This window comes from Ascidia mentula, chromosome 3 (genome assembly GCF_947561715.1).
Source record: "Ascidia mentula chromosome 3, kaAscMent1.1, whole genome shotgun sequence".
Taxonomy (NCBI): Eukaryota; Metazoa; Chordata; class Ascidiacea; order Phlebobranchia; family Ascidiidae; genus Ascidia; species Ascidia mentula.
Window position 1 is genome coordinate 5,875,542 of NC_138568.1, and position 26,842 is coordinate 5,902,383.

The following is a 26,842-nucleotide window of genomic DNA, read 5'->3' on the forward strand; positions in this document are numbered from 1 at the left end:
GGTAAATCAATGCAGCTAAAGAAAGATAGGAAATAGAGATATGTAACATTTATTTGCCGAGATGGACTAAAGATTTTATGTTAGGCGTTATTATTATAAATTTACCTATTACAGGATTGTGGAATAACCTCAAGCAAATCTAGCGTTAGGATTGGTGGAGCAAATCACGTGACAGAAACCCAGCTTACAGTCACGGGAATTTCCCTTTGTCAACACTAACTTCGACATTGTTAGGTTGACTTCGTGTTTTAACACTGGAAGCTTCAGATCTGAGCGCAGTACTTGCACGAAACCGCTGTTTCTATTTATAAATCATCGCTAGAATTAATTACCCTTGTACTCACTACACAAGAATGGATCTTGGTTGTAAAGGTGTCGGTTTGGCTTTTGCTATGTTTAACTAATTAAGTGTTGTAATACTGATACGATTTTATCCTATTTTGTGGGAGTCGTTATGACAATAATCATATAATCATATTTGCTGCTGTGACAGACAAAACAGTAAAAGGTAAAATTGATAGCTGGAAGTGAAGAAAATTAGCTAAATTGATCAAATCTTTTAAGGAATATCCGCTGTATTATAAATGTTTAAAGATGTGCAAACTGTAGTCAAGTCCTTCGCAGTTCGCTTCCGACCAGCACACGACATAGTACCTCTCATTATCATTCCTCACATATGCTTTGGCATGTCACTTGCAGCGAAACCAAATCAAACTAGAGAATAAAGCGCCAGATTAAACCAATATGAGATCTTATCAGGTTTTACGGTCTTCCCTATGTTGGAACAGATCACGTGACAGCAACCCAGCTTCCATCCAAGGGAGTTTCCCATTGTCAAAACTTTCATCCTACAGTGGAATATGATTTTTAGCATACGTGAGCATAACTGAACGGTGAAACTGGTGCCAGGTGGAATTTCATCGTTAATGCCCCCTAACACTGTGCCGAACTTTTACGCTCGTCCGATGCATCCCTCTCAACAACACAACTTTGCTTTATGCCCTTGTTGTGTTGATGACTGTATGCTCTGGATGAGAAAAGCTTTTAGCAAACTTATAACGTATATTTAGTGCGTCACACGGTAAAGCAAGCATCATACTATTTGGACAAAAGGGCAATTGCCATTCATTAATGAATGCTTCGATATCGGCTTTGAATAATTAGCAGTTGAAACGTTTCAGAGGAACTCAGCTTTTTCATGATTTTTATGTTTTTGGTTGTAAGTTTGAATTTTACAGTGAAATTACCAACTGGGGATCATTGAAAGGAATGAGCATTTACTATAACCGTGTTGCATATAACAACTAAAACTTTGAAACACAAAAGTCGGATTGTCAGATAAGAGCTTCTAGTACTCAGCATTGGAAATTCGATCACACATATTTAAGATTGTCAATTTTTGCCTGGTGTGGTCGCCTATTAACCTCCGGGACAACATCGTTATATGACGCACAGGTCTTGAGACCATTTGCTTTGTACTATAACGTGGTCAATTTTTCATGTTCTGTTACTTAAGCAAAAGCACAAGGCCTGCACAAAAGAAATGTTATCAATGAAGGAGGTTATTAAGCTGCATAATTTCAGCATCGAACCAACTCAATGAATTTTACTGAACGTGTTCAAGGTTTGCCAAATTTTAAGGGTGAGTTTTAAGGCAAGTTTCAAAGACGAGTTGACCGTTTTACATCTTGTAAAAGGATATTTGAGATTGTCAAATATACCCCAAGGTGGAAATTGGTGATCCTAACGGGAAACAAGTTTTTAGTTTGCTTCCATGGATTACCAACACCAGCCACTTTACGAAAGTTGGAAATTGCTTTGTGTTTGATGTACACGACCTACTGGAAATAGCATTGATTGTGTATTCTAACATATACGTTGAACTTCCTGGCAGGCTAATACACGTCAACATTTACGTGCGTGACGAAATTTATTTGTTTGCTTAATAGTTCATTGATTCAAATACGCCATCATTAATTGAAGTGTCATTAACTTTTGAGTAAATGTGCAACAAAATTTGTATCATCTTGTTCCAGATCCGCCACCGATATATGTAAATGTAAAAGGCTAGTTGTGAGGTTTTGTTAGTACCGTAAATTTCCCTTCAAATTGGCATGAAGCCGTCGTATCGAATGTAGTAAAGTATTTCTCCGCCAAGCGTTCTCAGTAGTCGGTAAGGTTTGTATACACGCACTTCGAGATTGATTTACAGAATCTATTTTCGCGTTTAGAATAGTGTGAGTTCAACTTACTTGGTTAGCGTGGGTAATTTAGTTACAATACCAAGAGAGGTTCGCGTATTTTAGAGAAAACTTGGTTAGCGTCGAACGCGAACCACGCGAACAACTCGCTAACAAAAACCAACAAATTATATAATTGTTAAATTTCAGTTTCAGTACAGGTGCCATGGTGCAATATAATAAAACACACAAACCTCGTATTGAAGGTACAGTAACAAATTAATAAAAGTTCTGCAATGTCTCTTGCACAAATTATTAGTGTTTCGTTGCTTCAGAAGAAGTGGCCTTTCTGTTGTAATCAAGTTACCCACGCTAACCAAATAAGTTGAACTCACAATTAATTTGCTATGTATTCGTTACTGTACCTTGGGTCGGTGGTGTTTGCTTCTTTTTAAATTTGTGTTAATTAACGAAAATAATTTTTTGGTTTTCGTTATTGTGTCGTTCGCGTGGTTCGCGTGGTTCGCGTATTTTAGAGAAGAGAAGTCCTTTATTGTGCCCCGTTCGTGTAGGTGTTGGTCTGCCGTTTCAAACGAGTTGAAGTTATGAAGTTATGAAAATAAGTGGTGTGATGTACCGTAAAGAACTGAGTTTGGATCTAAACCAAAAGCCATTTTGGTGTTCTACCAGATATTTTCTGGCATTAAACCTAGGATAAGTATTAATATCACTACTATCAGCCTTAAAAATGGATAATAATTTTGAGCTGCTCTTTATTAGAGATATATAACATTTATTTGCCGAGACGGACTAAAGGTTTTATGTTACGCGTTGTTATTATAACCTCTAACGCACATTTACCTGTCACAAGGTTATAGATTAAGTCAAGCATTTGGACTGATTGATCAAATCACGTGACAGAAACCTAGTTTGCACTTACGGGACTTTCCCTTTGTCAAAACTAACTTCGACATTGTTAGGATGACTTTGCGTTTTAATTACTGAAAGCTTCCGATCAGAGAGGAGTACTTGCTCGTAAAAAACTTCAATAGCGCAACAACTATATTACATATCTTTTACTGCAGTTAAACTTCGACATGGATGTTGTCTCATTTGGTGATGTGTTATTAATGCTTACTGTTGAACGTGATGTTACAAAAGCCGAGGACAGTGAATATTCAGTTAAAAAAATCGATGATTTTCAAGGTGAATTCCGGGTTAACATAGAAAGTAGGTTAAATTACTTTCGCCAAGAACACGAGAAAAAAGGAAAACGACTAAATTTGGAAGGTTTTGAATATTTCAAAGTGGAAGTTGAAGAATTTGTTGGAAAGCATTTTCTTCACCTCCTCATATGGATTACAAACAGCACCACCCTAATGAAAAATGGAAATTGTTTCGTGTTTTTCGTAAACAACGAGCCAGACACAGCGCTGACTGTTTTGGACAATCGTTGTTGGATTGAGTTTCGCAGTGACGGCGAAAAGGCGGCAAATGAAAGAGGAACGTGGGCCAAAGCATTCGATGACAAGACCTTGGACAAACAAAGAAATTACAAGAAGTTTGTGGGAAGGGATAAAAAATCTGTGCAAGAGTTTCGTTCTGGCTTACGAATCCAGTTTAAAAAATTCATGCAAAATGTAATAATTGAGACAGAGGCAAGATACCGCCATTTGTTTTGTGGAATTATTTGGGAAATCGCAAAATGTCACATTGAAAGCTGGAGGGTTCACAAATATCTAAAAGATTTTCCGACTTCAGCTTTGATCAAACTGGCGATAGACAACGGATTAAGTGGAAAATTACAACCAGTTTTCAACGACCACGTATTGGGACAAAATGCTCCAAACGACGATGACGATGCCGCGAAATGGGACCAATACTACGCAGCTAAAGCTGAACTACGTAAAAAGGGAGCAAAGGAAATCATTGATCAGTAAGTAGTATGTGATCGTAAAACAATGGAAATACAAATGAAGTTATCAACGTATAACCGTAATTTATGTGGTTCCAAAAACAATGCAAAACTCCGTTGCAAGGTTTTATGCTGGTTTTGTGTTTTTCGAGTTTTCCTACCGACACCAGACGGGAAATACAATGAGGCTGATATAAAGAAAATGGCGAAAGACATCGAGAAATTTTATTTGTGATATGTTAAATGATGTTTTTCTAATTTTAGTCATTGCAATTTTTGTTGAGAAGTATTAAAAACCTTGTCTTCTTGCATGTTAATTGCTTTTGTGAATATGCGTTACCGATCAGATGCTCGTATCCTGGTTCTTACATAAACAACATATTAATATTTACTCGATAACACTATGTGCCACGTATTGACTCACTTCATATACATCGACATTGAACTGTGTATGTGTGCGTGGTTCAGAGACTTTATCTTTCGCAAGTAAGTTACTGGTTTTATGTGTATATCATGCAGAGATATCCTGCAAGTTCGACACGTTCGCTTGGAATTGAACAAATGTGGTTTCTTGTTTTGTGAAATGCGTTTGGTTTTAAAACTTTTCCCACGAGCACGAACTTGGACCTTCTGGGCTACCAAGCAATGGGGCATTGTAAATAAATGCGATGTTACAAGATATGTTGTGACCGTGTATCCTATAAACGAAAAACGTTAGTTAGCTTACTGTTGAAGTAGTGATGATACTGACTGTGTTCCGAGCTCCTGATAGCAATTGTGTCGTGGTGTTTGACGACACAATTCCAAATCAGTTTGTGATGCAAATTTCGAACGACTAAATCTGAAAAGAATTTCTTGATTCTGTTTGAATGTTTTTGCAATGTTAGTGACAGAATTATGTTTTGAGTTGTTATTTTTATTTACAGTTTTGTGACAATTGCCTGATACACTGCATTACTTGGAAAAAAGTGTTTCCAAGATCTGTTTTCCTTGCAACATCATTCCACTCATGCGAAAAAACAATATTGCCAAGAACTATCATTTAAACGTCAACACAAGCATTTGCCTAACTCTACATTTGTTGTTTGAAGGCTGTGTAAAATATGACATACGGTCACGGCTTTTGTCAATGCGACTAAATATGCCCCACTGCATACGGTTCAAGTTACAAATCCGATGAAGCATTTTAATCCAAATTCCGATATTGATATACAGTTTCACTTAATATGATGATTAGCTTACTACCCGGGCTGAACGTTGGTATCTTTGTATGACCGAACGCAGAACTCGTCACCATGCAGGATGTGGTTGGCTATAGCAAATCATCATAAATCAAGCACTTATTACCAAGGATCCTGCAATCAGCCATTCGATGACGATGTTAAGTTTGCCTCGACCTTCAGTGGTTTGCCCTGCCATTGTGGTGTTGTTTGACATTAGTCAAGTTAACAAACTAACTTTAAACAAACCTTTGCTTTGCTGAAATAAAATCCTGAAAAAGGTAATTCCGTTAATCAAACATTTTAGCAAATAACTTCCTATTAAAGCACTAATATATTATTCTATTAAAACTAAACTATTTTTTAGCTACATCTGCACTATGAAAGCCTTTTTGGAGCATTTCAAATTTACATCTCAACAAATGTATCAAAGGCATTTTCCGAGTCATTATTAGACCCTAACCTGAATCCCTTTAACTTGACGTCCACGTTCAGCTCATATTACAAATCCTGTGCAAACCGCTTTCAATCGATAATTTTATAAATATAGTCTGCGGTTCACGGAAATTCTCATTATTGGAGAATTAATTGCAACTGACAAAACATTTGGGATCGATCTATTGTCAAAAATATTTATCGGTTATTGATTATTAATTATAAAAAAATCCAATTTTAGTTATAAAGCTACTTCATCAATTCCCTGTGACTGCGATTTAGCACTGATATGCTTGAACCTATCAGGGGCCCGCTTAATGTTGATACTAATATTACTCTTCACGCCTTGAAAAACCGAAAATCAAATCATTTTCATTTTCTATTTCACGACACAAAGCGTGTTCGCTTTCACTGTTCTGTGTTTCCTCAGTTTAATAATTCTTTTCTTTACCCAATTTTCCATGTTATTACAGTATCAGAAAACCACGCAATTTGAAAACAGTCAATTTAACAGCACGCCCAGGTGACCAGTCACACTCCACGTGCTTTGCCACTGCGTGGTTACACAATGTCGCTCGTCAATCATTTTTAATTGCAGTGAGCGGTTGCAATCGATAAGCTGTCCGTCGGTAATGCTTAAAAGAATACAGTTAATAATGCCGCACTTATTGACCTGTGAAATGTGTTTCGCCTTCCTACGTTGATTGCAAAAAAGTCGAACATATTCCTATTTGCTATCTTAAACCGTTTCTTGTATTCTTGGGTTATAAAAAACAGGTTTAACAAGTATGCGTTTAGCTGATCCTCGAGATGCCCTTGAAATAATTCGCGAGTTTTGAATTGACCTTGAGTGAAATTTTGATATTGAGATAATATGCTATCTATTTTTATCAAACGTTTTTGAAGAAAACATTCAATGACGTGTAAAATTAACGTATCGGCCTCACACCGCACATTTTTGACGAATGGACACTGGTTGATTCCACGAAGCTTTTTCTTTTTAGAAAACATCGCTAGAATTAATTACCCTTATACTCACTACACAGGAATGGATCTTGGTTGTAAAGGTGTCGGTTTGGCTTTTTCTATGTTTAATTTATTAAGTGTTGTAATACTGATACGATTTTATCCTATTTTGTTGGAGTCGTTATGACAATAATCAAATAATCATATTTGCTGCAGTGTCAGACAAAACAGTAAAAGTTAAAATTGATAGCTGGAAGTGAAGAAAATTAGCTAAATTGATCAAATCTTTCAAGGAATATCCGCTGTATTATAAATGTTTAAAGTTGTACAAACTGTAGTCACGTCCTTCGCAGTTCGCTTCCGACCAGCACACGACATAGTACCTCTCATTATCATTCCTCGCATATGCTTTGGCATGTCACTTGCAGCGAAACCAGATTAAACTAGAGAATAAAGCGCCAGATTAAACCAATATGAGATCTTATCAGGTTTTACGGTCTTCCCTATGTTGGAACAGATCACGTGACAGCAACCCAGCTTCCATCCAAGGGAGTTCCCCATTGTCAAAACTTTCATCCTACGGTGGAATATGATTTTTAGCATACGTGAGCATAACTGAACGGTGAAACTGGTACCAGGTGGAATTTCATCGTTAATGCTCCCTAACACTGTGCCGACCTTTTACGCTCGACTGATGCATCCCTCTCAACAACACAACTTTGCTTTATGCCCTTGTTGTGTTGATGACTGTTTGCTCTGGATGAGAAAAGCTTTTAGCAAACATATAACGTATATTTAGTGCGTCACACGGTAAAGCAAGCATCATACTATTTGGACAAAAGGGCAATGAATGCTTCTATATCGGCTTCGAATAAAAGCAGTTAAAACGTTTTCAGAGGAACTCAGCTTTTTCATGATTGTTATGTTTTTGGCTGTAAATTTGAATTTTGCAGTGACATTACCAACTGGGGATCATTGAAAGGATTACGCATTTACTATAACCGTGTTGCGTATAACAACTAAAACTTTGAAACACAGAAGTCGGATTGTCAGATAAGAGCTTCTAGCACTCGGCTTTGGAAATTCGATCACATCTTTGCCGGGAAGCAATAGCACTGATTTTGTATGTCAGTGTTAAAGTATGGATGTTAAAGAAATCTCGTTTGATGAACTCTTGTCGGAACTCAGTATTAACATTGCGATTAAACTTGCTGATGGATGTTTGATAAAAATTCAAGAAATCAGTGATTTTGAAAGTGAATTTCGCGGTGAAATTGAAAGACGGTTGAATAAGTCTGTACGGATGCTAAAGAAAAAGAAAGGAAATCCATTGAAATTCAAGAGTTTGACCTATTTCAAAATTAGCATAGACCACCTAAATGGAAAACAACTATTACATTTACTCATATGGATTACCAACAGCACCAACTTAATGAAAGATGGAAATTGTTTTGTGTTTTTCTTAAACAACGAACCAGACACAGCCTTGACAGTATTGCGCAATGACAGTTGGATTGAGTTGCGCAGTTACGGCGAAAAGAAGGTAATCGAAAAAGGAATGTGGGCCAAAGCATTCGATGACAAGGTCCTGAACAAACAAAGTGTAGATAAAAGGTTTTTGGGGGTAGATACAGAAACTGTCCAGAAATTTCGTTCGAATCTCGCATCTTAGTTTGAAAATTTCATGCAAAATGCAATATTTGAAACAGAGGCAGTCTACCGCCATTTGTTTTGTGGAATTATTTGGTAAATCGCAAAATGTCACATTGAAAACTGGAGGGTTCACAAATATCTAAAAGATTTTCCAACTTCAGCTTTGATCAAACTGGCGATAGACAACGGATTAAGTGGAAAATTACAGCCAGTTTTTAACGACCACGGATTGGGACATGATGTTCCAAATGACGATAACGTTGACGCGAAATGGGACCAATACTACGCACCTAAAGCTGAACTACGTAAAAAGGGAGCTAAAGAAATCATTGATCAGTAAGTAGTATGTGTTAGCTAAACAATGTAAATACGAATAAAGTTACTAATATATAACCATAAAATGCGATTCCAATGTTCAATTGTGGCGTAATTATTTTAGAGTTTTCACTGCAAGCGCTGATGGCAAGTACAACATAAACGATGTAAAGAAAGTAGCTGAAGATATCAAGAAGTTTTATCTGTGAAGGAATCGATAATCATGGTGCAAAATATTCGCACCGTAAGCATCAGATGATCCAAGTAGAATTTAATTATTTTGCAACGTGCAAAATTGTCTTTTACCACAATATATATATACAAAATTTTTCAATTGTTGGCATATTTTCCATTTGTTGATTGGTCAGCGATCCCATATTTGTAAAATTCTCAGCAACATCACGGGTTTACAAGACATTTGCCGGATCTGTATAAGGTTTTTGTTTAGTTGTACCTTTGTGTTTATCATAACAAGTATATTTGTCATTGTGAATTGTTCCCGAAGCCGGGGTTATAAAGAACGATATTACGTTTGAATTTAAATCCTATTCATTAATCACTGCGTTTGTATATACCAATAAATGTACAATAAACTTAAAAGCTTTAAATTTGTAGTGCATGGTAAAAAAATATGTTGAAACATCCAAGCATGGTAAATACTCCTGCGCTGAAACATCCATTTAGGATTTTTTTTGATTCCGAATTTAATATTCCCGTTTCCCTTTATATGATGATTAGCTTACTCCCTGAGCAATACGTTAGTATCTTTGTATGACCGAACGCAGAACTCGTTACCACGCAGGATGTGGTTGTAAATGCTCATTACCAATCGTGCCGAACATTTACGATTGACTATATCAATAACAACAGGCAACATTTGCTCTAGGGCCCCGTTATCTGGATGGCTATTTGCTCTCGATAAAACATTCTAGCAAACAACTAAACTATATGTAATACGTCACACGGTAAACTTAGAGGTAAGTTTAGGTTTTGTGGTGCAAGGTTTGCGACACCATACACATTTCTAGTTGAAGTAGAACCGAGAAAACGTGAATCATAATAAACCTTTACGACGAGACCATACGTGCTATTACATTGGTTAAAGTTGTGATCATTCTGCACCGTCTCATACAGTGACAAGCGGGACGTATAATGACCATGGTAATAAATACTTTATATTTGACCAGAATCGTACGGATACAAACGTTGTAAGGCTTTTCAGGTTGCTGGAATAATCACGTGACAGTAACATGGCTTCCACTCACGGGAATGTCCCCTTTTCAAAACTTTGCTTTCGGAAAAGCCTGCTGGTAGAGAATGTCGTGATAGCAACCTAGCCTCCATTTATGGGGATTTTCCAGTTTTACAATGTTGACTCTTTTCTGTTGCCTGGTGTGGTCGCCTATTAACCTCCAGGACAACATCGTTATACGACGAATTGGTCTTGAGACCATTTGCTTTGTACTATATCGTGGTCAATTTTTCATGTTCTGTGACTTAAACAAAAGCACAAGGCCTGCACAAAAGAAATGTTTTCAATGAAGGAGGTTATTAAGCTGCATAATTTCAGCATCGAACCAACTCAAATGAATTTTACTGAACGTGTTCATGGTTTGCCAAATTTTAAGGGTGAATTTTAAGTCAAGTTTCAAAGAGGAGTTCACCGTTTTACAGCTTGTAAAAGGATATTTAAGATTGTCAAATATACCCCAAGGTGGAAATTGGTGATCCTAACGTCACTACTGCTTTCCAACATATATCTTTAACTTCCTTGCAGGCCATTACACGTCAACATTTACGTGCGTGACGAAATTTATTTGTTTCCTTAATATTTCATTGATTCAAATACGCCATCATTAATTCAAGCGTCATTAACTTTTGAGTAAATGTGCAACAAAATTTGTATCATCTTGTTCCAGATCCGCCACCGATATATGTAAATGTAAAAGGCTGGTTGTGAAGTTTTGTTAGTAGCGTAAATTTTCCTTCAAATTGGCATGAAGCCGTCGTATCGAATGTATATGAAAGTATTTCTCCACCAAGCGTTCTCAGTAGTCGGTATGGTTTGTATACACGCACTTCGAGATTGATTTACAGAATCTATTTTCGCGTTTTTAGAATAGGATTAATTCTACATTATCAGCGTGATTGCGACAATTCACAAAAGGAATTCATCGAATTTCTCTTGTATTAAATATCTAATTGCTCACTACATTTTTACACCTGTATGATAATAATTATAGTGGTAAGGAAAGCTGAAATGTTTTCATGGTGAAGACTGAAATTTCGCCCACGCTTCAAGCTTCGTTACTTAATGAACAAAATGCCATTTCTTGTTTTGTGAAACGCGTTTGGTATTTGAACTTTTCCCACGAGCACGAACTTGAACCTGCTGGGCTACCAAGCAATGGCAGCTGTATTTTCATTATGCTATCGTCTGTTTTTGTCGTTAAAGTAGTTTCCAAGCGACTGCTGTGTGTTTTGTGCTACGGTACGATAGCTTTATTCCTTTTGTTTAGATTTCTAATAATGCCCTGCCCAATTGAGCGAGAGGCAGATGGGGATCCAATTTTATAATCAAAAGTAACTACATAATCGCCCACTTGATCATTGTAAATATTAATTTGTGAAAGTTTGAATGCCCTATAACGTGTGTGTAGCGAATTAACCTATACCCTGAGGCATTGTAAATAAATGCGATGTTACAAGATATGTTGTGACCGTGTATCCTATAAACGAAAAGCCTTAGTTAGTTTACTGTTGCAGAAAGTTAGCTCACTATTTGGCAAACCAAGCAAGTATACAAATGCTCAAGTCTCATATGATTCGTTACCACTTAGCTACCCAAAAGATGGACGGTTATCCAGAAGGTACCATAATGTACACTGGACATATGTGTCTACCGCTAGTCCAATGTCACAGTCACCAGCTGCACTGATGAGTCCTTTTAGGTCGAAACAGTTTACAAGTGCCTGCAGCTTCCAAGTTACACTAGGTCTGTTTACATAGAATGGTTCGTGAAAGAACTTTCGCCGTTGAAACATCAAGATGTAACAGACCATAGCGAGAGAACTTCGAGACTCGATTTACAGGCGATGATGTTTATGAGAAATGCACAAAATGGCTATTGTAGTGACGATCTGGTTGCAAAAAGTGTATACTTTTGTTAGATCCTAGTCCAAAATTTTATCGTAAACTTTTTTGGCATTCATTTGTCTTCATGTTATTCAATTCAAATGCCCAATTCACAGTGCTTTTTAGAATGCCCTATAGCGTGTGTGTAGCGAAATAAACTAATGTGGGGCATTGTAAATAAATGTGATGTTACAAGATTCGTTGTGACCGTGTCCTATCAACGAAGAGCCTTAATTAACGTTCAGAAAAATAAAGTTAGCTTACTGTTTGGCAATACAAATTCACAAGTCTCATATAATTCGTCACCACTTGGCTATTAACCAGAAGGCACCCCAAAGTGGAAATATGTGTGCCTGCTTGTCTAAACGCTAGCCCAGTCCCACAGTCACCAGCTGCATTAATGAAACCTTACAGGTCGAAACAGTGTGCACCTGCTTGCAGCTCCCATGTTGCTCCTATAGTCCTATAACAAACACACGAAATAATGCACTTGCCGAGAAAATAACTGTCCCGGAATTATTTCGGCAACCCAACGCTGCCTCCCTAATTCAGAAAAGACACGGACCCTGTATTAACGGCTCACCACTACAGCGAAAATACCTCACACTGGTTTCACCAAATGGGCGTCTGAATTTTTTCAACGAACCACTGATAAAAACGAAGACAAAACGTACATACAATACCAGTAAACGCCACTAAACGCTTCAATAAAAACTACTTGTTTGAAAACACTAAAAACAACCGGACAGCGCGACGCCCATCTCAAGACTAACCGATCATACACACAGCACTCCTTGCACCGGCCATTCAACCAAACAACGCCTTATTAAGTCATGTTTATTTTGCGAAAAGAGCAACTACGCAAAGAACAATATAAAAGGAAATTAAAAGGCATGGGTACCGATAAAACCATAAAGGTTATCGAGTCAGGCGCCCATAAACCAATGGAGCGTTACGTGATATGGCAAACATACAAAAATACTATAGTGCGGAAATAAACCAAAGGGGAATTTGATAAAACGTGAGTGCCAGAAACAGATAAAAACAAAAGAAGGGTGCGATATGTTGTGCGCATCTCATGTAATAAGGAGTGTTTTAAATAAACAACACAGATGATAAAACAAAGCATAAAGAACAGCATTAAATGTGTCATTTTCACCACACAACTTTCAACAATCTTTCATTTTTATATATTTTTTCCGCACCGGAATTCGGACCCCGGTTATCCTGGCCCAAAATCCTATTCAGGTGTTCTCTATGGGTCGGGCGCCTAGACCAATTTACTATGGTTTTCTCTAAGCAGCTCTCGGGTTCAAGAAAGCGGTAAGTACTCTGCAACTTGGATTCCGTATGGTGGCGTGATGGGTATTGATCGTAACAGCTAAAGTGTTTACCTCCACATAACCCACATGGATAGGTTAATTAGGTAAGTCGATACACTCACCAAACCTATTGCACAGGTTATAAACCACGTGCAAAGAGTTTCATTAAGGGGAGTCCATGTACGTAGTAACAGCATAAACATGGTTGACGCCAAAAGGAATTAGCACGCCGCAGTGCAGATGCGGTTGTTTAACTTCAAACCAAGTTCTTTGCAGAATATTTGGTAAATCGATGCAGCTGAAGAAAGATAGGAAATATTGACAACCAATATTCCGAAGATAATCCATTCAGTGTTGATACTAACTGTGTCCCGAACTCCTGTTAATTTTGTTCCAAAACAGTTCCAAAACAATTTGCAATTTCGATTGCAATATTCGCACAACTAAACCTAAAATGAATTCCTTGATGTTATTTAATTGTCTTTGTGATGTTTTTTATTTTTAAGTTATTATTTTCCTTTCCTTTTAATTGACAGGAAACCGTCTTATCGAATGTACGCAAAGTATTTCCGCACCGCCAAGCGTTGTCAATAGGCGGATACGCTTGTTTACGCGCAGAGACTGTGTCGATGATCCGACAACGACGAACTGCTCTAATATTTGCACTCCATGTAAACACCTGAATTGCAATTCACTTGGGTAACGAAGGATGAAATGTTTTGATGGTGAAAACTAAAGTTTCGCCCTTCATGGTTCCGTGGCGGTCACGCTTTGTTTTTCTAGCTTCAATGAAAGATACCAACCCTTTGTTATGCCCCGTTCGTCTGAGGCCTGCCTGTAGCGTGGTGTGGCTGCCCAATAACCTCCAGGACAACATTGTTGTATGACACACTTGTCTTGTGACTATTGCTTTATATTTATTGGGGAAAATTTTGTATGTTTTTTGAGTTATACAAGAAATATACAAGAGAAATGTTATCAATTAAGAAGGTTATTAAGGCGCTTAATTTCACCATTGAGTCGATTAAAATGAGTTTTGCTCAACATGTTCAGGAATTTTATGGGAGAGTTTCGAGACAAGCTTAAAAAAGAGTTGGCCGTTTTACAACTAGCCACTTCATGAAAGTTGGAAATTGCTTTGTGTTTCATGTACACGACGTACCAGAAATAGCATTAATTGTGCTTTCCAACATATACGTTGAACTTCCTGACAGGTTACACGTCAACATTTACTCTCGATAGTGCGTGACGAAATTTATTTATTTGCTTAATTTTTCGTTGATTCAAATACGCCATCTTTAATTGAAGTTTAGTCAGTACCATTACCTTCCCTTCAAATTGGCAGGAAACCGAATGTATGAATGTATATGAAAGTATTTCTCCACCAAGCGTTCTCAGTAGTCGGTAACGTTTGTATACACCCACTAAGAGATTGATTTACAGAATCTGTTTTCGTGTTGTAAGAATAGGATTAGTTCTAAATTTATCCGTGTGAATTGCGACAATTCACAAAAGGAATTCTTCGAATTGCTCTAGTATTGAATATCGAATTGCTCACAACATTTTTACATCTGTATAGTTATAATTCAATTTGGCGGTAAGGAAAGCTGAAATGTTTTCATGGTGAAAACTGGAGTTTCACCCACGCTTCAAGCTTCGTTGCTTCATACCCCCCATTGTTGTGCCCCGTTCGTGTCAGTGTTGGTCTGCCCTTTCAAACGAGTTGAAGTGGAAATAGGTGGTGTTATGTACGGCAAAGTTCTGAGTTGAGATCTAAAGCAAATGCCATTTTTGTGTTCTACCAGATATTTTCCAGCATTATGCCAAGTATTAATATCACTACTATCAGTGTGAAATGTGGATAATAATTTTGATCTGCTCTTTGATAGACATATGTAACATTTATTTGCCGAGATTGGCTAAAGATTTTGTGTTACACGTTATCATTATGAACTCTAACGCACATTTACCTGTCACAAGGTTATTAATACGTTTTTTGATAAGTCAAAGAATTTGGACTGATTGATCAAATCACGTGAAGGCAACCCTGATTACACTTACCGGACTTGTCCTTTGCCAAGACTAACTTCGATATTGTTAGGTTGACTTCATTAATTAATTACTGAAAGCTTCCTATCTGAGAGGAGTACTTACTCGTAAAAAACTTACGAATAGCGGAACAAATTCCATATATTTTGCTGCAGTTAATCTTCGACATGGATGTTAAACAAATCTCATTTGATGATGTGTTATTAATGCTTACTGTTGAACGTGATGTTAAAAATACTGAGGACAGTGAATATTCAGTTGAAGAAATCAATGATTTTCAAGGTGAATTCCGAGTTAACATAGAAAGTAGGTTAAATTACTTTCGCCAGGAACAGGAGAAAAAAGGAAAACAACTAAGTTTGCAAGGTTTTAAATACTTCAAAGTAGAAGTTGACAAACTTAATGGAAAGCAATTTCTACGTCTCCTCATATGGATTACTAACAGCACCAACTTGATAAAAGATGGAAATTGTTTCGTGTTTTTCGTGAGTAATAAACCAGACACTGCGATGACAGTATTGCGCAGTTACTGTTGGATTGAGTTGCGCAATTATGGAGAAAAGGCGGTAGAGCCAGACACAGCGCCGACAGGTTTGGACAAACGTTGTTCGATTGAGTTGCGCAGTGACGACGAAAAGAAGTTAATTAAAAAAGGAATGTGGGCCAAAGCATTCGATGACAACACCCTGGAAAAACAAAGAAATAACAAGAAGTTTGTAGGAGTGGATAAAAAATCTGTTGAAGAGTTTCGTTCTGGTTTGGGAAACCAGTTCAAAAAATTCATGCAAAATGCTATAATTGAGACAGGGGAAATATACCGCCATATATTTTGTGGAATTATTTGGGAAATCGCAAAAGGTCACATTGAAAGCTGGAAGGTTCACAAATATCTAAAAGATTTTCCAACTTCAGCTTTGATCAAACTGGCGATAGACAACGGATTAAGTGGAAAATTACAGCCAGTTTTTAACGACCACGGATTGGGACATGATGTTCCAAAGGAGGATAACGATGACGATGACGCGAAATGGAATCAATACTTCGCACCTAAAGCTAAAAAGCGTGAAAAAGGAGCTAAAGTAATCATTGATCAGTAAGTAGTATGTGTTTGTAAAACAATGTAAACATGAATAAAGTTATCAACATATAACCGTAATTTTGTGGTTCCAAAAACTATGCAAAATTCTTTTGCAAGGTTTTATGCTAGTTGTGTGTTTTTTAGGGTTGTCCCACCGACCCCAGACGGAAAATACAATGAGGCTGTTATAAAGAAAATGGCGAAAGACACCCAGGAATTTTATTTGTGATATGTAAAATAATGTTTGTCTAATTTTAGTGCTTTTAGTCGTTTACAATTTTTCTCTTACAAAAAAAATAATCAAAAGATTTTGTTCAAACGCCTTGACTTGTGGCATGTAGTGTTTTTGTGAATATGCGTAACCGAAGAGACGCTCGTATCCTTGTTGTTACATAGACAACACATTCATATTTGCTCGATAACACCGTGTGCTACGTATTGACCCACTTCATGCACTTTACATGGGGGTTGAACTGTACACAATGCGGTTCCTTGTTGGTTTTAAAGAAAAACGGGTTTGGTTTTTAAATTTTGCCAACGAGCACGAACTTTTTTCCCTTTCTAATCGTACCTGTATTTTGATTAAGCTATCGTTTGTTTTTGTTGTATCAGTCGCCTCCAAGCGCCTGTTGAATCTTTATGTGTATACGTGTGTGTAGCGAATTAACCTATACCCTGAGGCATTGTAAATAAATGCGGTAAAACAAGATATGTTGTGACCGCATATCCTATAAACGAAAAGCCTTAGTTAGCTTACTGTTGAAGAAAGTTAGCTTAGTATTTGGCAAACCAAGCAAGTAAGTATACAAATGCACAAGTCTCATATGATTCGTTACCACTTGGTTATCCAAAGGATCGACGATTAACCAGAAGGTACCATAAAGTGGACATATGTGTCTACCGCTAGTCCAGTGTCACAGTCACCAGCTGCACTGATGGGTCCTTATAGGTCGAAACAGTGTACACGTGCCTGCAGCTTCCACGTTACACTAGACTTGTGATACATAAGAGAGAGCCTCCGCCGTTGAATCATTAAGAACTAACAGACCATAGCGAGCGAGCTTCGGGTTTTAATTTACAGGCCATGCTGTTTATGAGAAATGCAAAAAATGGATATTATAGTGAAACGACTGTCGTAGTTCATAATGATTAAATACGATCCAGTTGCAAAAAGTGTATGCTTTTGTTAGATCCTAGTCCAAAATTTTATTATGAACTTCTTTTGTATTCATTTGACTTCATGTAATTCAATTCAAATGCTGCAGTATTTGTTGCATTGCTAGATATGCTTTACCCAATTAAACTGGTTTTTGCACAGCAGGTAAGGACGAAATGTTTATTGCTACGGCGTTTTTAATTAAATAACCACGAGGCTCCACGTGCGGCCAAACTCCCGGTTACTACGTCACATTAATCGAATACCCATGATGGTGAACTAAACATTAAGTTGAACATTGGCGATAAACATAACAATATTTTGTGACAGGCAACATCCCTGCAGTTGCTGCTAATTCAGTTGCATGAAATCTACATACCTACTTTATAATTGAGAACATTACAGCACGAACCAATTGACTGTCATAAATCCTAAAGTTATCCATAATGTCATTTCTGTTAGTTTTTCGATATTAAGCGCGAAAATTTTTTATTTGCATGGTCATATCGTAAAGTCTTATAACAGCTACCAAACCGCAGCAAGTCGTGCAGTGCCAAATTGATTTTTACATTGACGATATATGCATTTGCCGAGAAAACAACTTTCAAGAATCTTTTATTTTGATATAACTTTTTCCACACCGGGATTCGAACCCTGGTCATCCTGGCCGGAAATACCACTCAGGATTTTTCCGTATATGGGGTGGCGCCTTGACCAAGTTACACTTTTTTTCCCAAGCTGCTCTCGGGTTCATCAAAGCGGTAAACACTCCGCACCTTGGATTCCGTATGGTGGCGTAATGCGTTCTGTTTTTGTGCAGATGTATATTAATGCCCTTAGTAAGCGAGAGGCCGGTGGATTTTTATTACCGAAAGTAGTTACTTAATCGCCTCGTTGATCATTTTTAAATGTAAATATATGTTTGAACGCCCTATAACGTGTGTGTAGCGAATTAACCTAATCTGAGGCATTGTAAATAAATGTGGTGTTACAATATATGTTGTGACCGAGTATTACTATTCAAGAAAAGACCTGGTAGAATTATTACAGTTTTGTGAAATAAAGTTAGCTTCGTGTTTAGCAAACCAAGCAAGCGAATATGCAAATGCACAAGAGTCATATAACAAGTTATAACTTGACTGCCCATCGGATCGACGATTGCACAGGTGAGTAAAACAAAGTTGTGTTCCTTCTTGACACCAGCTGCATTAGTGAGGCTCAGTGGGTCAAAACAGTTACCCCTGTCAGCAGCTCTCACATTACACTGGTCTTGTTTATGGTTCGCGACAGAGCTGCCGACGCTAAACCAAGAAGAAATAGCGACGATAACCAGCTAGCTTCGGGGCCAAATTCATATTTTTTTATTCGAAATGCGCAAAATGGGTAATGTAGTGAAAAAAAATATTCGTAGTTGACAATAAATAAAGAGATGCAAGTTAAGATAAGGTGATTCCTGTGACATCATAGTCCGTAATTTTATCATATATTTCTATTGCATTCAACTGTCTTCGGGTGATTTAATCCAAAAAGTCCAATTTCCAGTTGTTTTTCACATTCATTTTACTGATATTTTTAAAAATTAATTCGATCTTTTACTTTAAAATTAGAAAAAAATGAACCTATCCCTATTAAGCTACTTCTTTGAAATCGCTTCCGAATTAGCTTGGGTTATGATGCGTAACACTTTTACCGATAATTTCGGGAAGTGTGCTGTGAACCTGCTTTAGACGTCCAACTGTAATACCGCTAGAAGAAATTCGCAGAGATGTTTATTGCTTCGGCGTTATAAACTGAATAAGCACGAGGATTCACATAGGGCCAACACCGGGTTATTGCGTGTCACATAAAAATAAAACCCAATATGACTGAACTAAACACGAAGTTGCACATTGGCGGTAAACACAACAATACACAGCTCTGCAGTCGCCGCTAATGCAGTTGCATAAAATTTACAAACCTACTTTGTAATTGAGAACATTATACCACCGTCTGCTGGACCGTCGCAAATCCTAATGTTATCCATAATGTCCTTTCTTTATATTTTCGATGGCAAGAGCAATTTTTTATTACCATGGTCATCTCCTATAGTCTTATGACAATCACCGAAACGTGGGAAGTTATGCAGTGCCAATTTGTTTCATTACTTTGACGAAATAACGCCCTTGCCAAGAAAACAACTTTAGAGATTATTTTGAAATATTTTTTTACCATACCAGGATTCGAACCCTGTTAACGCTGGCCGGAAATCCCAATCAGGTGTTTACTCTATATTGGTAGGGCGCCTTGACCGATTAATTATGTTTTTTTTTAGCTACTCTCGGGTTCAATAAAGCGGTAAATACTCTGCAACTTGGATTCCGTTGGATGGCGTGTCGGGTATTGATCGTAACAGCAAAAATGTTTACCTCCACATGTAGGGCTAGCGATGTGTAACATAGCATTTCTGACGCAAAGTGCGCCTTTGATGACATACTGCGTAAAACAACATTCATATTTAATGCATTCGCCAGGTTAAACATAATCTGATTATGCCTAAAGCACGTATGTTAAGCGGTAATATCCTGAACATGATTTCAGACACCGCACTTGATTTGTTCAAATCTGCATTGTTTGCCTTTTCTTGTCGACAATGAATTTTACCAAATTTTATACATGCCTAATTTATGTTTGCCTTATTCAGCGCACAAGAAAACAAACAACTGAAAAGAATACGAAAAAAACACCACTATTATAACAGAATGTGAGCACATAATACATGGCATTAATGTTGCAAAAAGCATATAGATACTTTATTGTTCAATTAACCTGTTTCTTTTTTGTGTTTGTTACGGTGGTTTTAGCAATTACTTCATAAAATACATGATTTTCATTTCGCGGTGTTGATCGGTTTAAACACAATCATCTCCATCTTAGTGTTGGACGTATCTTCTTGTTTTGTGATGATATTTCCATGAACTGGACCAGACGTGATGCAGCTGACCTTCGAACTTCGTTTCAAATTGATCATCGCGAATGGAAACAGACGTTTTTTTCCATCGGGAAACGAAAACAATAGAGCTAGTATGTTTCCGACCGTGCAAAGTCTGTAAGTGCCACCGAATACCGGTTCGGTCAACCAACCCCAATCTATCACTTTAGACTTGAGATACAACAATATAATCAGTTTGGAAATGTCAAGTAAAAAACAGGCCACGGCATAACGGACACAACGTTTGTAGACTTTGTCGATGCCACTTAAATACCCGAAATAGTTGATCAACGGTAGAAAAAGCAGAATAATTAATCCAAGCTGGGCAACGAGAACGCCAACTGTGCACACTGTCCCAAGAGCCGCCAGACTATCGTCTTTCACGCAAAGATCCCTTTCCACAAATTCTGATCCTATCTGGAAAGTTCCAACAACTTGTAACAGAAGAAATATTGTTAGACCACCTAAAATGAGTTTGCCACTAATATTTGCCCGTTTAACCCAAGCGTCCTCGGATCCAACGTTGGCATAGGCATTATTTAGCCGCACCCACATGGATAGATAAATTAGGTAAGTCGATACACTCACCAAACCTATTGCACAGTTTGTGAACCACGTACAAAGAGTGTCATTGAGGGGAGTCCATGCAAGTTCCAAGAGCATAAACATGGTTGACGCCAAAAGGAAGAAGCACGCCGCAGTGCAAATGCGGTTGTTTAACTTCAAACCACGTTCTTTGCAGAATATTTGGTAAATCAACGCAGAGAAAGTTAGATAGGAAACACTTGCAACCAATGTTCCGCAGATAATCCATTCAGTGATGATACTAACTGTGTTCCGCACTCCTGTTAATAGTTCTGTCATGGTTTTTATCGACACGGTTCCAAAACAATTTGAAATTTCGATTGCAAATTTCGAACAATTAAATCTGAAAGGTTTTTCTTGAAGTTATTTATATGTCTAATACAATGTTAGCGACAGATTTAGTTTTTCAGTTGTTATTTTTATTCACACTGCATTACTTGGAAAAAAGTGTTTCCAAGATTTCCTTGCCTTGCAACAAGTACTTCTCTTATTCGAAATAACGATATTGTCAGTAGTTATCATTTAAATGTCCACACAACACCCGCATAACTGTTCTAGGGGTGTGTAAAATATGACATACGGTCACGGCTTTTGTCAGTGCTGCACAATATGTCCCACTGCATACGGTTCAAGTTACAAATCCACTGAAGCATTTAAACCCAAAGTTCGAATTCTGCTACAATCACCTAGTGGCAATGTATTCGTTTTCTGTTATGAGATTGCTCATTCAGCGCCTCACACACAAAGCTGGACTCAAATCAAATTTAAAATATAATGACTTGTTCCTTTAATTAAATCACTCGATGTGATTTTTGTGTTTTCTTCAGATTTTTTGTTCTTTCCGTACGCACTCTTGTCACCGTGAACACAATTATTAACCTGAAGCTTTATTTTTCAATTAATATCAATCTTGCCAGATTCTGTATCATAGGACCGCTTTGTAATCAAATAGGGCAACTTTTTGTGTGATTTGTCTACAGAAAACACAACCAATTATGTTCTTCACAAAATCTTACAAAAAGGATTTTGAGCACTCTTTCTCGAAATAATTTGCGAAGGTCAGCTGTTTCTGTATCAACAGAAATCAATTGAAAACGTGTTTTGTAAGATATATATTACTATATTATGGCACACGTATGCTTCTAGATAAAATATAGAGCCACGAGATGATAATCCGATTACAACGTGAATCACAAAGCGCGTTTTTAATGGGTAACAGTTGGTCCTGTTAAAATTATCACGGCTAATTTTGTAAACCTAAGCTTATTGTTTATTTGATGACGCCCCTGTAGGCCTTTCCCGTACTAAAATTTACAGATTATCGACCGATTTTTTCTTATACAGAGTTTATTCACACAATCTAAGATTAAAAAACCTGTTAGGCGCTTACTGATTCCTGTGGTGTGTTGTGTGCAAAGTTAAGATAGCCTTTTTCTTTTGTGCACATGTCTAATAATGCCTTGCCTAATAAGGGAGAGGCAGGTGGAGTTTTAATCCAATTTTATAATCAAAAGTAACTACTTAATCGCCTCGTTGATCATTGTTAATGTTAATTTGTGAAAGTTTGAACGCCCATAACGTGTGTGTAGCGAATTAATCTAATCTGAGGCATTGTAAATGAATGCGGTGATGCAAGATATGTTGTGACCGTGTATCCTATAAACGAAAAACGTTAGTTAGCTTACTGTTGAACTAAGCTTACTATTGGGCAAACCAAGCAAGTAAGTACACAAATGCACATGTGTCATATGATTCGTTATTACTTGGTTACCCAAAGGATCGACGATTAACCAGAAGGTACCACAAAGTGGACATATGTGTCTACCGCTAGTCCAGTGTCACAGTCACCAGCTGCACTGATGGGTTCTTATAGGTCGAAACAGTGTACACGTGCCTGCAGCTTCCACGTAACACTAGGCCTGTGATACATAAAATGGTTCGTAAGAGAGCCTCCGCCGTTGAATCATCAAGAACTTACAGACCATAGCGAGCGAACTTCGGGTCTCAATTTACAGGCGATGATGTTTATGAGAAATGCAAAAAATGGGTATTATAGTGAAACGACAGTCGTAGTTCATAATGATGAAAAACGATCCGGTTGCAAAAAGTGTATGCTTTTGTTAGATCCTAGTCCAAAATTTTATTATGAGCTTCTGTTGTTTTCATTTGACTTCATGTAATCCAATTCAAATGCTGCGGTCTTTGTTGCATTGCAAGATATGCTTTACCCAATTAAACTGGTTTTTGGACAGCAGGTATGGACGAAATGTTTATTGCTACGGCGTTTTTAATTAAATGAACACAAGGCTCCACGTGCGGCCAAACTCCAGGTTACTACGTCACAATAGACGAATACCCAATATGGTGAACTAAACATTAAGTTGCACATTGGCGACAAACATAACAATATTTTGTGACAGGCAACATCCCTGCAGTTGCTGCTAATACAATTGCATGAAATCTACAAACCTACTTTATAATTAAGAACATTATAGCACGAACCAATTGACAGTCATAAATCCTATCGTTATCCATAATGTCATTTTTGATAGTTTTTCGATATTAAGCGCGAAGTTTTTTTTGTTTCCATTGTCATATCGTAAAGGTTTTAACAGTTACCAAACCGTGGCAAGTCGTGCAGTGCCAAATTGGTTTTTACATTGACGAAATATGCATTTGCCAAGAAAACAACTTTCAAGAATCTTTTATTATGATATAATTTTTACCACACCGGGATTCGAACCCCGGTCATTCTGGCCGGAAATCCCATTCAGGTGTTTTCCTTATATGTTCGGGCGCCTTTACCAAGTTACGTTTTTTTTCTTCCAAGCTGCTCTCAGGTTCATCAACGCGGTAAACACTCCGCAACTTGGATTCCGTATGGTGGCGTGGTGCGTGTTGATCGTAATGGTAAAAATGTTTACCTCTACTACGTGGATAGATAAATATGTCGATACACTCACCAATCCTATTGCACAGTTTGTGAACCACGTACAAAGAGTGTCATTAAGAGCATAAACATGGTTGACACCAAAAGAAAGAAGAACGCCTCAGTTTACCTTCAAACCACGTTCTTTGCAGAAATCTGTGCGAATTTTGATGATTAGGCGTAAACAGGGCCACCGCCTGTTATTTTGTTTATAAATTTGAATTGAAATACACGAAATCGTAGCGTTAATATTCGCACAGATTTCTATATTACATAGGCTTATTTGTAGATCAAGTTTGGAAAAAACTTTGTGACCCGGTGTAAAAGTATCTTTCGTGTTGGTGACGCATCAATCGTAAACAAGCTTGTGACGTAGTAGAGTCAATTGTAAAGCATTCGACATCCATTGTTTATGATTCATTCTATGTTTGAGTGGCTACTGTGTGGACCTGTGATACTTCTCATTAAAAAGTTGACTTGACAATTTACCCGCGACAATTGGAAAACACGTAACAAATATGACATACGTTCACAGCTTTGGTCAGTGCTGCACAATATGCCCCACTGCATACGGTTCAAGTTACAAATCCACAAAAGCATTTTAACCCAAAGTTCAAATTCTGCCACAATCACCTAGTAGTCTTGAAATATGTTGTGAGACAATATCAGTTGTTGTTGACTTATCAGATTGCTCATTTAGAGCGTTACACACAAAGCTGGTCCAAAATCAAATTCTAAATATAATGACGTGTTTTTGTACCGGAAGCTTCAGAGAAAGACATGTCGAAGCATGCATTTGAGGATTTCTTTAATTCCGATATCAATATACAGTTTCACTTAATATGATGATTAGCTTACTCCCCGGACTGATTGTTGGTATCTTTGTATGACCAAACGCAGAACTCCATGTAGGATGTGGTTGTAAATGCTCATTACCAATCGTGCCAAACATTTACGATTGACTATATCAATAATAACATTGCAACATTTGCATTAGGAACCCCTCATCTGGATGACTTTTTGCTCTCGACAAAATATTCCAGCAAACATTCAAAGTTTATCCAATACGTCACACGGTAAATTTAGGGGTACGTTTCGCGTTGTCAGATTTATGACACCGTGCACATTTCTAGTTAATGTTGGACAACCTTTCACTTCCTTTATCAAAACCAAGATTTATTTTAAAAGTCCGCTTGAAGAGATCTCGTGACAGTAACCTAGCTTTCATGTATTGGAATTTCTAGCGATTTGACAAAAGATTTTGTGTCACGCGTTATTATTATGAACTCCAACGCACATTTAACAGTTACAGGGTTGCGAAATACGTCGCTTTTTGTGACAAATCAAAGCAAATGTTTTGAAGCATTCGGACTGGTGGAGCAAATCACGTGACCGAAACTCAGCTTAAACTTACGGAACTTTCCATTTGTCGAAACTAACTTCGATATTGTTAGGTTGACTTCGTGTTTTAATACTGCAAGTTTCTGATCTGAGAGCAGTACTTACTCGTGAAATAGTTCTGTTGCATATTCCATATATTTTACGGCAGTTAAACTACGACATGGATGTAGAAAAAATTTCGTTTGATGAGGTTTTATCAATTCTTAACAGTGTGGTGAGAAATGGTGATGACTGTAACTATATAGTTGAAGAAATCAGTGATTTTCAAGGTGAATTCCGGGTTGACATCGAAGGTAGATTACATTCCTTTCGACAAGAACACGAGAAAAAAGGAAAACAACTAAATTTACAACGTTTTGAATATTTGAAAGTAGAAGTTGACAAATTTAATGGGAAGCAATTTCTGCGTCTCCTCATATGGATTACAAACAGCACCACCTTAATGAAAGATGGAAATTGTTTTCTGTTTTTCGAAAGTAACAAAACAACCGCATCCTTGACTGTGTTGCGCAATCGATGATGGATTGAGTTGCGCAGTTACGGCGGAAAGAAGGCAAATGAAAGAGGAATGTGGGCCAAAGCATTCGATAACAAGACCCCGGAAAAACGTAGAATTGACAAGAAGTTTGTAGGAGTGGACAAAAAATCTGTGCAAGAGTTTCGTTCTGGCTTGAGAATCCAGTTTAAAAAATTCATGCAAAATGCAATAATAGAGACAGGGGCAAAATACCGCCACATATTCTGTGGAATTGTTTGGGAAATCGCAAAATGTCACATTGAAAGCTGGAGGGTTCACAAATATCTAAAAGACTTTCCAACTTCAGCTTTGATCAAACTGGCGATAGACAACGGATTAAGTGGAAAATTACAACCAGTTTTTAACGACCACGGATTGGGACATAAAAATGAAGATGACGATGACGATGACGCAAGTTGTAATAAATGCTACGCACCTAAAGCTGAACTACGTAAAAATGGAGCAAAGTAAATCATTGATCAGTAAGTAGTATGTGTTAGCTAAACAATGCAAATACCAATGAAGTTACCAACGTAAAACCATAATTTGAGTGGTTCCAAAAACAATGCAAAATTCTGTTGCAAGATTTTATGCTGGTTTTGTGTTTTTAGGGTTTTCCCACCGACACCAGACGGAAAATACAATGGGGCTGGTATAAAGAAAATGGCTGAAGACATCGAAAAATTTTATTTGTGATATGTTTGATAATATTCGGTCTAATTTCATTACAGTTTTAGTTAAAAAAAAGTCTTGAAAGCCTTGTCTCCTTGCATGTTAATTGCTTTTGTAAAGATGCGTTACCGAACAAACGCTCGTATCCTCGTACTAACATAGACAACATAATCATATTTACTCCATAATGCTGTTTTCTACGTATTGCATTGCTTCATACACTTTACATGGGCATTGATATGTACGTGTGCGTGGTTGGTGCCAGAGTCGTCACTTCGACTAGTTAGTTCTTTGGCTTACAGACATATCCTGCAAGTTCGACACAATCGCTTGGAACTAAACAAAA

General features: G+C 37.5%; 2 protein-coding genes across 3 annotated transcripts; both read left to right on the forward strand.

The window, feature by feature from the left end:
- Positions 1 to 3,273: 3,273 nt before the first annotated feature.
- LOC145895444 (uncharacterized) lies at positions 3,274 to 26,520 on the forward strand. Its single transcript, XM_082984253.1, has 2 exons — positions 3,274 to 4,116; positions 26,436 to 26,520. Exons 1-2 carry the CDS (start codon positions 3,278 to 3,280, stop codon positions 26,518 to 26,520), a joined length of 924 nt encoding a protein of 307 aa, XP_082840379.1. The 5' UTR covers positions 3,274 to 3,277.
- Positions 14,939 to 16,942, forward strand: LOC145894704 (uncharacterized). 2 transcript variants are annotated; one of them, XM_082983346.1, is made up of 3 exons: positions 14,939 to 15,756; positions 15,832 to 16,283; positions 16,413 to 16,942. In XM_082983346.1, exons 1-3 carry the CDS (start codon positions 15,358 to 15,360, stop codon positions 16,495 to 16,497), a joined length of 936 nt encoding a protein of 311 aa, XP_082839472.1. In that variant the 5' UTR covers positions 14,939 to 15,357; the 3' UTR covers positions 16,498 to 16,942. The 2 variants fall into 2 exon arrangements, with proteins under 2 accessions (XP_082839472.1, XP_082839471.1); XM_082983345.1 differs by having other exon boundaries at positions 14,943 to 16,283.
- Positions 26,521 to 26,842: the final 322 nt, after the last annotated feature.